The following is a 14,274-nucleotide window of genomic DNA, read 5'->3' as shown; positions in this document are numbered from 1 at the left end:
GTCCATGCACACAGTGGTTCGGCTCCAGCACAGCTCAGTCACCAGGGGTCCTTCTCTCACCTCCAACCCATGCAAAGGCCAGCTGCCACAAATCAGACTGGAAGTTCTCATGTGCAGCTGAGGATGAGAACTTAAAGGGTCATCCCGTACAGAAGCAAATAGATGCTCTGGTGGTCTCCAGCACAAGCTTTTCATGTTACATTGGTATCTGTGGATACCACATTGGGACAAAAACACTAAAATGATGTGAAACAAAATGTTACATACCTACCAAACTGGATAAGGGCAGATTCTGGCATGAGACATGCTCCATGAAATGTATCTTTATAATTTCTACATCCATATTCCAGTTCTCCCTAAAGTAGGTTATAACCATCATTCTGAAAGTAAAGAATTAAAGGCAACACCCTAAATTAAAAGTGATGAACCACAAGCAAGGGGCTACTACCTGAAAATCTTGTAATTATCAGCATCTTCTGTTCTCAGTTTATAACATTTGTCCTCTATGGAGAAATGTATGCACAACTCATCTTTTGGAATACAGATATCTGAGCTGCCTACCTGTCATCTGTTTAATGTAGATAAAATATCCAGGAGCCGATACTGATACAAGTTTGCCTGCCCCATCGTTCTGTTATCAAGTTAGCATGGATGAGTTTGAACACCAAAGAACAAATGCCTTTCAAGAACCATTGGCAAGTTTGTTGGAAGAAATTGTGATGAATTCCGAAATGTCTATCAAAGAGAAGAAGAAAAAGCTGAAACGGGTAAAGGAAATTCTCTTCACAGTCTAACTGAAGGGTTTGTCAGTTGCTGATGTTTCTAAATATATATCCATTGTGAGATAAGTTGGATGGTGGTTTTCTGATCTTATATTCCTTTTCTGCTTCCCCTCTGTTTTTTCTGTTGTTGTTATATACCTACAAGTTATTCCTGACTTATGGCAACCCTATGCATGAATGCCACCTAAATTGTCCCATCCTTGATAGCCTCGCTCCACTCTTGTAAACTCAAGGCTGTGGCTTCCGTTATGGAATTAATTCATCTTATCTAATTTTCCTTTAAATATACTTTCCTGGTTGATTCTGGTCTTACAAGTTCATCATTTTATGGGATGATACATATGCATATATTTGTAGCTATGCTACTAGAATTTTTCTATGTGGTGACTCACAAAATAAACATACTGCATAAATAAAAGTTTGCGTAGGGCTACAGAATATTTACCAATGTATTTATATGCATTTGGAAAGCAGAGGGGTGGCTGACTAGAGTTCATCTGGATTCCTGTTTTTAGAGTTTCCAGCTGCACATAGAAACCCACTGTACACAAACAAGCATGCGTACACACTGACACACAGAGTGCTGTAAGTGCAGGGGTTCTCTACTTGTTAGTCGCGAAGTCGTGTCCGACCCATCGCGACCCCATGGCCAACATTCCTCCAGGCCTCCCTGTCCTCCACCATCCCCCGGAGTCCACTCAAGCTCATGCCGACTGCTTCAGTGACTCCATCTAGCCACCTCATTCTCCGCCGTCCCCTTCTTCTTTTCCCGTCAATTGTTCCCAGCATTAGGCTCTTCTCCAGTGAGTCCTTCCTTGGTTCTCTTGAAATGTTCTAAATAAACATAGGCATGTTGGGGATGGAATCTTTCTTCTAGGAATCTGTGCATATTAATTTGGGCCAGATATTCATACCAATCAGGCACCCCAAAAGCTCTAGAGAAGTATAAAGTCTTGATTTTTATTTTCTTTATTTAAACCTTTTATATTCCACCCTTCACTGTGTCTCATGGTGGTAATACAATGAAATACAATAAAGTACAGCATCAAAATATGCAGTAAATAAAAACCAATTTTAAAACAGTATTAACATTTTAAATAATGGGAAAATAAAAAAGTTTTGGCCTGGCACTGAAAAGAATAGGTGTCGGCACCAGGCACACCTCTCTGAGGAGCATGTTTGTTTGTTTGTTTGTTTGTTTGTTTAGAAGGCTTCTATGCCGCCCCATTCGCTGAAGCCTCGAAGCAGCTCACAATAATAAATAAGGACAGAATAAAACAATATAATATGAGTCGACCTGGCCCGAAAAATAAAATAAATAAATAATATTAACAATTAAAATAGCGTTTGAATAAAAAGGTCTTCGCCTGGTGCCGAAAAACAAATAACGACGGCGCCAGGCGGACCTCTCTGGGGAGCGCATTCCATAGATTGGGTGCCACCACAGAGAAAGCCCTCCACCGAGTAGTTACCCTCCTAATATCCTTCACGGAGGGTTCCCGGAGAAGGGCCTCTCCAACAGATCTCAGGGGGCGGGCGGGCGTATATGGACGTAAGCGCTCCTTCAGGTAACCAGGACCCAAGCCTTTAAGGGCTTTATAGGTCATCACCAACACCTTGAATTGGGCCCGGACTTCAATGGGGAGCCAGTGAAGCTGACGAAGAACTGGAGTCATGTGAACATAACGCCCAGTCCCCATCAGCAGCCTGGCAGCTCTATTTTGAACCAATTGAAGTATCCGGACCGTCTTCAAAGGTAGCCCCACGTAGAGCGCATTACAGAAGTCAAGACGGGAAGTCACCAGTGCATGAGTCACTGTTGAGAGGCAGTCGTACTCCAGATAGGGGCGCAGCTGATGAATCAGCCGAAGCTGAAGGAAAGCGCTCCTCGCCACCGCTGTCACCTGAGCTTCCAATGAAAGCTCTGGGTCGAGGAGCACTCCCAAGCTGCGGACCTGGTCCCTAAGAGGGAGTGCAAGCCCATTGCACTCCCTCTTGCCTACAGCTGCTGCACAGTGTGAGTGTGCAGCAGCTGTAGGCAATCACTCTGGGCCTGTAGGCACATGGGGCCACTAGAGAAACTGTCCTAGCTCCACTGCATGAAAAGGAACAAGTAACCTGCCCAAGATACTGCGCCCAAGGCAGAGATGTGAGCCATGAGCCCCACTCATGAAATAGAAACATAGAAACAGAGCGAGTCAGAAGGGGCTTCCTGGGCCATCTAGTCTGACCTCCGGCACCAGCCGGCTTCACTCATGACATGCCCACCATGTGCATGTCCAGCCTATCTTTGAACACCCTCACCTGGAGCTTCAGTTTCCTCCACCAACAGAAACCTTTCACAGCAGTTCTACCTACTGGTAAGAAAAAGTGCAGATTTATTAAAATTAAAAAGATAAAACAGACGCACACACACAGTGAGAGGGGCAAGGCCTTTGCTGGCCACCAAAAGAAGTGTCCAGGAGCACATTGATATCCATTGCCTATTCCTGATGTAGACAATTTCTGGTGGGAAAATAAGGATTTTATTTTATTGTTAGGTTGAGCATCTCCATTCAAAACTATAAATTTATATACTAGAAACGTTTATTTATTTATTTAAAAATTTCTATGCCGCCCCATTCGCCTCAGGGCGGCTTACGAAACATCAGTTAAAATATAAAACACTAAAAATATAAAACACATTAACATTCTGTCACTTTGCTGCTTTAAATACTGTTATTTTATATAACACAATATGTTCATGTTTTAAATTAGACCATTTAAAAAAATTATTGGAGTTGAGGATAGTGGGAAAGTGGCAGTGGTTAGTATGGAGTAGTATGACCTTATTTTTTCAGTTTGCATGGTGAATTTTATATAGTTGTATTGCTGAATAACTGAAGTACTTTAAATATTATTTAAAAACTAATTTTGTTCTGAATTCAGGTGATGTGCCATTAATGTTGGCAAAGTATAAGATGAATGATTTTCTTGTAGTTAGAGACTCTAAATATTTTGCTTAAATCAGAAAAGCCACTTTTAAACAGCCACACTAAATCCTTTGACTAATCCTGGTGTGTTTCCTCTCTAGTTTCAGAAATCCTATCCTGATGTATATAAGGAGCGATTTCCTACTCCTGAAAGTGAAGCAGCCCTATTTCTAGAAAAGAGTAAGCAGAAACCAATGCTGTTCACGTGGTCATTTAAAAAGCCTTTCCAGCCATTTCAAAGAACAAGAAGCCTTCGGATGTAGGTTCATGAATGAATTCCATCTCAGTAATAATCATATCTGTGCATTTGGAACAGTGGAAATTTTGATAACTACTGAAAACACATTTGAAAAGGGCAGAAGAATTTGGGCAGCAAATTGCTATGCTGAGCCGTTAATAGTATTTTTGTTAATCTTTTGGATTGGATCCAGACTTAATCATGTTTAGACTTAAACCCATTAAAATCATTGAGTCAAGTTAGTCATGACTAAGTCCAACTGCAATAGGTGCACTTTTTGTGTTTACCTTTTCTTTAAAAAATCAATTTTGCTTAATATTGAGCTGGTGGAGATGAACGTAGCTTAATCAACTGAAATATGAATGATCCTTTTACCTATGCATGCTGATTTTTTATGTGAACCACAATAAAACCAGGAAATCCCTAGTCAGTCACAGCTTTCCACTTCTCCCAGAGTAAGAAAACTTGGTCACCTGCTTTAGAACAAGTTAGAATCCTAAACTAACTTCAAATGGTGGTTTAAGGCCTTGGCTTGCCACTAAGTTAATAAGCAGAGTTTTCCAGTTTGGACAAAACGGAAAACTGACTAACTGAAATCTTCCTGGTTCAATTGCATCTCCTGTGAAGAGAGGAGTGTAAGTTGCATGAATGAGCAAAATGCTCATTCATGTGTGTAACAGGGCACCAGTTCAACTCATCCTCATGCTGTGGCTGTAACCACCCAAGCAGCTAGGTTTGAGAATAAAGGTGAAAGGAAGGCCTGCCTTAGACGACCTTGAGTCAGTATGGGTGGTCTAGCCCAGCTGTGGGAGAGTGAAACTTCAGCAGCAACAGCTGGGGCTTATCAAGAGCAAACTATTAAGTTCTGGGATGTAGCCAAAGGTGGGGAAGAGGGACTGGAAGGAATAGAGGGAACTGCTGCACCACCAGCCCTGGTTTCCTTTAGCAAGGAGTCTGGAAGTACCCAGCAGAAAGAACTGGAAGGACTGCAGGTGTACTGAAACCTAGACTCAACACCTTGTGTGGAAGCAGTGCAGAAGCTTCAGGTGCAGAGAGGCTGGGGAAGTCTTTCAGGAACAAACAGCCTTGCTTCAAGGAAGAGTGATGCCAGAAGGGTAGGTACTTCAAGCAACTTCTGTTTATGTAAATTCAGGAAGAGGAGAAAGGAGGTGTAAGTCTTTGCCCTGAGCAACAATCTTTAGGGTGGCTGGGCCTCAGCGTGGTAACTAGATGCAAAAACTTACAAGTAAAGGTGGCTCCAATATACCCCTGCCTGAGGAAGGGAGCATAACAGGTCAGTGTATGAAGCTGAGAGATGACTGTCCAAATTGGCCCAGCTTGTCTCTATTAGTATTTTTGCTTGTTGCTTGAAGATCTGGAAAAGGGTTTTAAACGGAAAACACATGGTTGAACTTCTCAAGGATGTAAAATGCTGTATATACTTGAATAAGCTTGAAACACTGGATTTTGTTCTGGCTAGCTGTAGATCAGATAGTCACATTTGCACAACTGATTTCAACACTGGGCAAAAAGCATATGTTCTCAGTCACAATGTTCTGAATGAGAACACTATTTGCAGAAAGGAACTTCTGAATGCTTGATCATGTTTCAGTGCTAAATGTGTGATCTTGCCTATGCAGTGTCAGACCCACAGTGGTCTATATTTCAGTCTTTGGGACACATAATAGCAAAACGTTAATCTGGAATGTCTTCACATTCTGAAATATTTATCTTCATAACCTTGTAGAGTTCTTCGTCGTGGCCTCTGTGCATCACACATATGGGGGTGCTGCGCCTGCGCAGTGCCTTTGGCCAGAAGATTGAAAGCTAACGGTTTTTGGCGGGAAGCTCCGCTCCCCTCCCCCATGGGCTATAAAGAGCGGAGCGTCCGCCATTTGTTCAGTCTTTGCGACCGCCGTTCGCTGTGCCTCGCGCCGCTTTCGACCTTCGCTTTGGCCATTCTTGGTTCTCTCTTTATATATTGCCCTTAAACTACTTTCCCCTTATTTTGTTCCCCATTCTGTGTAGTTCTCTCTCATTTCTTCTTCGATCCAAAAAAAAAAAAAAAAAACCCCAAAAAAATACATACTTACCCTCTGCACTATCTCTCTTTTCTTCCCCTTTCTGCGATGGCGCAGCGGGCGGCTTTCCGCAAATGTGCTGACTGCGGGTCAAAAATGGCACCTACTGATCCGCATGACCTATGCCTCCTCTGCCTTGGGGAAGGGCATAGGACGGATAAGTGTGTTCATTGCCTAGCCTTCTCTAAGCAGGCTAGGAAGAACCGCGAAAACCGGCTTCGGAGGCTCCTTTGGGATAGGGCTCTGATGCAATCAGACCCGCCCATCTCTACTCCAAAACCGGGCTCCGCTTCTGTGGCTCCACCCTCACGCCCTTCGGATGAAGGCACGTCCGCTTCGCTGGCCCCCTCTGCCTCACCAAAAAAGAGGCATGAGAAGCGCAAACATGCTGAAGACAAGCCGGCAGGCCATAAGAAGGCCAGAAAGGAAAAGGCCTCTAAGCCTCCAAAGAAGGCTAAGCCTACGGATCGTTCCCAAAATCGGGACTCGGAACCGACGGGCCCTTCGGTACCGGTGGCGGTTACGATACCGACCCCGCCCGAACTGATCCTTCAAGAGGCTATGCGGGTCACCCCTCAGGGGTCTCCCCGACGTGTGGTCGACCTCCCGCCAGCAGCCCTTCCAACTCTACGGGGGTCTATCTCGGACGGGGAAATTCAGGACTCCCCTCCCAGAGCGAGGTCACCGACACCGAGGCCCGTGGTGACATTGGAGACAGAAGCTGGCCTGTCCCCACCAGGGAATCGGAGGAGCCGCTCGGTAGAACAACGCCCGGAGAGTTGGTGTCGTCCCTACTGCCAACCTTGGGGAGACCCGCTCTCTGTGGGATACTACCCTGCTCCCAGAGCGCGATCCTCACCTCCGCCCCAGGCTGTGGATTCGAGGAGGGTACCGCCTCGATCCCCGCAAAGCGGAAGCAGCCGCTCCTTATCACCGGTGGAGTCATCATCTTCTGCCCCGCCATACTATGGTGCTGATTCGGATGACTCTGACGTAGACTCAACCTCCCCGGACGTCATGGTGACATCCCAGGATCCTGCGTCACCCGATGAGTCACACGTCTCCTTCGCGGAGCTGATGTCGAGGCTTGTCCAGTCCCTGGACATCGACGCTGCCCAGCACCCGGGACCGTTGACGGATAAGTTCTACTACGTCGTCCGCGGGGAGCAATCGACCTCTATCGTTCTGCCACTTATAACTACCCTGCGGCAGTCGATGACGCAGCCCTGGGACCTACCTTCACATCCTCAACCGACGTCCAGGAGATATGAATCTATGTACAGGGTCAGGGAAGAAGACATTCCCTTCCTGTTAAAGCACCCTAAACCAAACTCGGCGGTCGTCGAATCCTCGCAAGGCAGGGAGGCGAGGGGACATACGGCGCCGAGGGATAAGGAGGGCCGGAAAATAGATTCCCTGGCCAGGCGGGTCTATGCTGCCTCGGGCTTAGGACTTCGCATTTCTATCTATGAGGCGACGTTGGCACGCTATCAATATTTTATTATGCAGCGCCTCCACAACGTCGCCTCCATCCTCCCAAACCACCAGGGTGACCTTGCGAAGGTCCTGATCAAAGAAGCCGTGCAGGTCACGGTGCAGCAGTTGTCCACGGCACGTCACCACGTGGACACTGACTCCCGGGCCTTGGTCGGTGCCGTTTCCCTCCGGAGACATGCATGGCTTCGGAGTTGTAATTTCCCGGAGGAAACGAAGCGGTGAATAGAAGAGATGCCTTTTGACGGCTCGGGACTCTTCCATTCACGCACCGACCATAAACTCAAGAAACTACATGAGTCAAGAATGACGGCGCGCAGGATGGAGATCCAGTCACATAGCAGACGTAAGTGGTCCTGGAATCGGCCATCCTACAGGCAGCCATACCAACAGAGACAGCTGCCGCAACCTCGCCAGCAACAACAGCAGCAGCGTCGCTGTCCTCAGCCCCAGCAGCGCTTCCAACAGGGCTGCCGTCGCTTCGACGATCAGAGACAGCGCTGACGGGACTGGCGAACCACTCCTCACGCTCCTTTAATACCCACCCCCCTCTCATCTGGGGACCGGCTCCAAAGCCGACTCCCCATTTGGGAGTCCATCACATCTGACCGGTGGGTATTGTCCATCGTTCAATACGGCTATCGAATAGAATTTGACATCGTCCCTCCATCGAGTCCGATCCGGTCCACCTCATGTTCGCCGGTACTTCTCAACGAAATAAATCAACTTCTTCTTAAAGGAGCGATTCGTCAAGTATTCCCATCTGACGGACTCCACGGATTCTATTCCAGATACTTTACGGTCCCCAAGCGGGACGGCGGTCTACGTCCGATTTTGGATTTACGGGACTTGAATAAGTTTATTATACCGAGAAAGTTCCGTATGACCACCCTTCAAAACATCTTGCCGTTGTTAAGGAGAGGGGATTGGTTCGCCTCACTGGACCTGAAGGACGCCTACTTTCATATTTCAATTCATCCAAATTACAGGCGTTTCCTTCGTTTTGCTGTTGCAAACCAACTTTATGAGTTTAAAGTTTTACCCTTTGGACTGGCTTCAGCTCCGAGAATTTTTACCAAATGTGTGGCTCCTGTCTGTGCCTTCCTACGCCGTCAGGGCATACAAATTTACCTGTACCTCGATGACTGGCTGTTAGTCTCGCAATCCAGAGAAGGACTACTAGACACCATCCATACAACCCGTGCCTTACTAGATAGTCTGGGTCTACATATTAATACAGAGAAATCTTCTCTTCTTCCGACACAGACGCTCACCTTCATTGGAGCTCGCTTGGATTTGACGTTGGAGAAAGCCTTCCTCCCTCAGGACAGAGAGCAGACTCTCGCGCGCCATATCCATCAAATTCGACGAGAGGGAACGGTTACGGCGAGATCCATCCAGAGGGTCCTGGGGCATATGGCCTCCACAGTTGCCGTAGTTCCACATGCCAGACTTCGGCTTCACCCAATACAATTATTTTTCAACAAGGTGTATCATCCACAAAGAGACCCACAGTCGAAATGGATTCGGATCCCGTCTTCCATGCTCCACTCCCTGTGCTGGTGGCTGAAGCCGACCAATCTCGTGGTGGGAGTTCCCTTCAGGCCGCAACCTCCTTCGATAACTCTCGGTACCGACGCGTCTCTCCTAGGATGGGGGGCGATCTGCTCTGGCCTGTCTACCCAGGGAACGTGGACTCGTTTAGAATCCACGAATCATATCAACTTCCTAGAGCTGCTGGCAGTCTTCAAAGCCCTTCGTTCTTTCGAAGACCTCCTTCGTCATCGGATCATTCAGATAACTTCGGACAATATAGCGACCGTTTTTTATCTGAACAAGCAAGGAGGGACGAAGTCACCGACCTTAGCCAGGCTTTCTATGACGATTTGGGACTGGTGCATTCCGAGACACATTACTCTGATGGCCATTCATCTGGCCGGCACAGACAACGTACATGCAGATCTTCTCAGCAGACACATCTTCACTTCGCACGAGTGGGAACTGGATCCTCGCACGTGCAACCACCTGTTCAGGTGCTGGGCGTTTCCCGATGTGGACCTATTCGCTACCCAACAGAACAGGGTGTGCGAGACTTACTGTTCGAGAGCGGGAATCGGACAAGCATCCCTAGGGGACGCATTCATGATCCCTTGGGACAACATCAACTTTTATGCTTTCCCTCCGATCCCTCTTCTGATGAGGGTCATAGCGAAGATAGTGAGCGACCGTGCATCGGGGATACTAGTTGCCCCCTGGTGGCCACGCCAACCGTGGTTTGCGAAACTGCTCGACATCTCCCGCGGGGAGTTTCTTCATCTTCCGTCACTTCCGTATCTTATAACGTAAATGGACGGCACGCTTCGTCACCTGGATTTGCTCTCATTGAATCTGACAGCGTGGCGGATTCAATGATTGACCTTCCATTGGGGCCGGCGACGGATTCGAGAGCCTCGAATCCTACAGCTTCTATTAATTCATCGGTTTCAACGATCACTTCGACCGCTTTGGCCCCGATTCTCGAATCCAACCATGCGGGTGCTTCTCACTGCCACAATCTCTCTGTACCATCTGTACTCTCTGTTTTACGTCTTGACCCATCTTTCTTGCCCAAAGTCTCTACACCTTTCCATACAGGACAAGACATTGTACTGCCTGCCTTTTTTCCATCGCCATCGAATCCCTTGGAAAGATCCTAGCACTCCCTCGACGTTCGGCGTTGTTTAGCCTTTTATCGATCACGAACGGAGTCTATTCGGCGATCCAATAAACTGTTCATTAAATATTCGGCTAGAGATCAGGGCGACCCAGTCACTCCTCAAAGGCTCTCTAAGTGGATAGTCCACACTATTACCTTGTGCTATCAGTTAGCTAAGCACAAACTGCCTACAGTTCCCCGAGGCCATTCCACTAGAGCTGTCGCTACGTCTTCTGCATTCGCATCCGGAGTTCCGATCGATGACGTCTGCCGAGCCGCTACTTGGGTGAACCCTTGCACCTTCGCCAGGCACTACCGTCTCGATGTTCGGGCTCGACGGGACTGCTCTTTCGGTAGAGCTGTACTCTCCTCCGTCCTACAATGAGGACACCTTCCCTCCTCCTTTGATGGTAAGCTTGTTAATCTACCCATATGTGTGATGCACAGAGGCCACGACGAAGAAAAGCAGGTTGCTTACCTGTAACTGATGTTCTTTGAGTGGCCATCTGTGCAGTCACACAACCCACCCGCCGGCCCCGGCTCAGTGTCGGTGAGTGGACTCATTCATCGGTACCGAAAGTTTCCCATTTTTTCTTGGTACCGATCCCTTTTTCCTATCTCATACTGAGAATTTTTCCACAAGGGGGCGCACGTTCGGTCGTCAAAGACTGAACAAATGGTGGACGCTCCGCTCTTTATAGCCCATGGGGGAGGGGAGTGGAGCTTCCCGCCAAAAACCGTTAGCTTTCAATCTTCCGGCCAAAGGCACTGCGCAGGCGCAGCACCCCCATATGTGTGACTGCACAGATGGCCACTCGAAGAACATCAGTTACAGGTAAGCAACCTGCTTTTTTTCCCTCATTGGAAACTCTGTGTTATCTCTTGGAAGAGAAGACTGGAAATTGCTCTGTTGCAGGTGCCACAGATGCCTGCCCTCTAGTTCATGCCTTGACTGTAGGTAACCCTACAATGCAACCAAAATGCACTTATTTTCCATTTGTCTGTCTCTCTTGCTGAACCTCTGTTGCTGTTTGTATTGCTTACATGTACTTAACATGATGAATAGTTTCAGGTTCCTCTTAATTTGTACTGTTTGTGTGTTTGTTTTAACTGCTGTAATGGACCAGCCAGTGATTTGGACTGTTAATACAACTGATGACAAGGTATATAATAATAATTTGCTGTTATATTTTTTATTCTGCTCCTTCAAACAATTCAGGCCTGTGCATATTTTTTTCCTCAAAGCAACATTGTTAGGTAAGTCAGTCTGAGAGAATAGGGCTGGCTCAAGGTCACTGAGTAAGCTTCACTGCTGAGCAAGGATTTGAACCTGGATCTCTGAGCTCCATGTCATAAATGATAAGGACTTGTATGTATGGGTGTGCGTATATGTTTGAGAAAGAGAATTTTGTGTAATGTAACTGCTGTTCATAAAGGTTGTGTACTGTAAATGGAGATTTTAAATGTATTTGGATCTACTGTACTTCTAGAACATTTCAGGCAATAAAACTTGCATGGTTTGCTTCAAATCTGTTTTTATCTGAACAAGCATTTATATTTTTAATCCCCCCAAGAGCAGATGTTGTCTGGGCACATATACATATTATAGAATTAAGCAGTGAAGGAGACTATCCTGCTAAAGCTAATTTGCTGTAGCTGACAAGGCAAAGCATGAATGTGGTGCTAAAAGCAGCTTCTCTGCAGGTGTGTTTAAGGCTGCATCTTATGTATTCTTTTATAGGAAATATGTACATCTGCTGAACCCATTGGGGTACATCCTTGGGTATAAGTTGCAAAGGAGGAACAAGACCCAACTACAACTACTGTTGTGATTTTATGAAGAAATTTAATGAGGAATAAATTGATCCTCAGATAGCTTCCTCAAAGCAATTTCTTTAGTTTCTTCCCCGAGTTTTCCCTTAGACCTCACGGTGCAATATTGAAATATTGCTGCTTTCTCAGTGCAGATTCAGCTTGATGTCCTGGAGGAGGCACTAGAGGGAGCACATGGGCTGTTCTGCTAAATATATTTACTTTCTAGGATGCTGTCATGGGTTTAAGATAATTCAGTTATTAGTGCCAGATGGTGTATGTGTTTATTACAGATGTATCCCAAACCGAAGCAGGAGGCTCTGAAAAAGATTCAAAACTTGTCTGCAGTGAAGCATTTGTCTGCTCCTTTCCTGTCTTTTCCTTACTATAGGACAACTCTAAAAAGATCAAGTGTAATACTTTGGTGGAGACCCATCTGTGGTTGAACCAGCCAATTTTCCATTCCGTCACAGAAGAACCATACTGGTAGGCTACTCTGTTGCAAAAGAGAACAGGGATTTCTCGCCTGTAATAGCTGTGTAAGAGGACAGGATTTCAAGAGGGGTAGCTTATATTACAAATTCTTTGCCTCCTTGGAAGTATGAGTCTATACCTTCGGCAAACCACAACAGCTGGAATTCTCCCCCACATTGTGATTAAAAGTGCAAGAGTCCAGCCCCTTGCATCTAGCCACCCTACATCCTGCTTACATCTTGGTTACCTGAAGCATCTGACTTCAGCTATATTTAAAGCTCTTTTTGGAAATGTCTTCCAAGGTTCTTTAGGAGCAGGGTTATAGTGTGTGGCCTTCATGTTTAAACTTGCTTTAGGTGTATGCTCACTTTGTTTCTAAAGCTTACAGCAAATTTTGTTTACTCATCTTTGAAAAATGCTGACCATGAAGGTCATAACCAGCAGTCATTCCAGCAGGCTGTACAGAGGAAGATAATGGGGCCATTCCTTCATTCATGCTAAATGGTTGCATTTTTCTGTTCCCTTAACTTTTCCTTATGCATTTGATTAAGGTTGAACACTTATTGGCAGGCACTGTTTTATGTCCCTGCTTGTATGCAGGTCAGTCTGCAAGGTCACTTTTTGGCTGAGGAGTAGGGTTAAAGGGTTTTATTATTGTGTTACATTTATATCCCCCTTTTTTGCCTCTTGCAAGGGACCCAAAGCTGCATACACAATCCTTTTCCTCTCCATGTTATCCTCACATGGAGAGGTAGGTTAGGCTGAGAATAAGTGACTGACCCAGAGTCACCCACTGAGCTTCGGGGCCCATGAATGGATGATGGATGAGATGAACCTCTATAAGAGGAAAAACAAAAAAGAATACAAATCCAACTTTGTATGCACTTCTCCCCTTTTGCTTTGTTGGCAAAATATTCTACTCTTCCCATGGCTAGTGTGCCCAGCCTCTGCTCTTAGTTTTTTCAATGACTCACAAAAATGAAAAATCATGACAGTTTTGCTCCACGACGTATGTGCAACCCAGCTCACATGTAATGTGTTGTTTGAAATAAGAATTATTAGGGCCAAGCAGTAGCAAGCAAGTGTATTGCTTCCCACCCATTTAATTGCTTCTGCTTTTATTTAACAACCAGGAATGTTCCATGATTTGTGGTTGGATTAACTGGCTTGCTTAAACCTCTAAAGAATCTAGAGTTTCTAGCTTTGGACATTATGGTAAGAATCCAGAAACACAATACAATGGGCAAGTGAGAGGCAGTACACTTACTCCTCTGAAATATGGCCAGTTCTTGGGTTGATCTAGTTAAATATGATTCATTACAGGAGGGAACACATTCACATCTCTATCAAGCATTGGGTCATGGTTTAACCATGATTATGCAGGTAGTGACAGATTCTATTTTCCTGGGCTCCAAGATCACCGCAGATGGGGACTGCAGCCAAGAAATTAAAAGATGCTTGCTCCTGGAGAGGAAAGCTATGGCAAATCTAGACAGCATTCTAAAAAGCAGAGACATCACCCTGCCAACAAAAGTGCGTATGGTCAAGGCTATGGTTTTCCCAGCTGCAATGTATGGCTGTGAAAGTTGGACCATAAGGAAGGCTGAGCACCGAAGAATTGAGGCCTTTGAATTGTGGTGCTGGAGGAGACTCCTGCAAGTCCCTTGGACAAACCAGTCAGTCCTAGGGGAGATCAACCCTGACTGCTCTTTAGAAGGCCAGATAC

At 46.0% G+C, this 14,274-nt stretch overlaps 1 protein-coding gene across 2 annotated transcripts in view; it reads left to right on the top strand.

The window, feature by feature from the left end:
- DEPDC1B (DEP domain containing 1B) overlaps positions 1-4,017 on the top strand; it is a 28,627-nt gene extending 24,610 nt beyond the window's left edge. The window contains exons 10-11 of one of the 2 annotated variants that reach the window (XM_044446553.1): positions 582-767; positions 3,856-4,017. In XM_044446553.1, the coding sequence (XP_044302488.1) occupies positions 582-767; positions 3,856-4,017 (348 nt within the window). The remainder of the gene's footprint in view (positions 1-581; positions 768-3,855) is intronic. The other variant, XM_044446554.1, reaches the window with a different exon arrangement.
- Positions 4,018-14,274: the final 10,257 nt, after the last annotated feature.

The sequence above is a fragment of the Varanus komodoensis genome, unplaced genomic scaffold, assembly GCF_004798865.1.
Source record: "Varanus komodoensis strain SLA01 unplaced genomic scaffold, ASM479886v1 scaffold5, whole genome shotgun sequence".
In the NCBI taxonomy this organism is placed as follows: domain Eukaryota; kingdom Metazoa; phylum Chordata; class Lepidosauria; order Squamata; family Varanidae; genus Varanus; species Varanus komodoensis.
The sequence above is the reverse complement of the archived record's forward strand: the minus strand, read 5'-3'. Positions and strand labels throughout refer to the sequence as shown.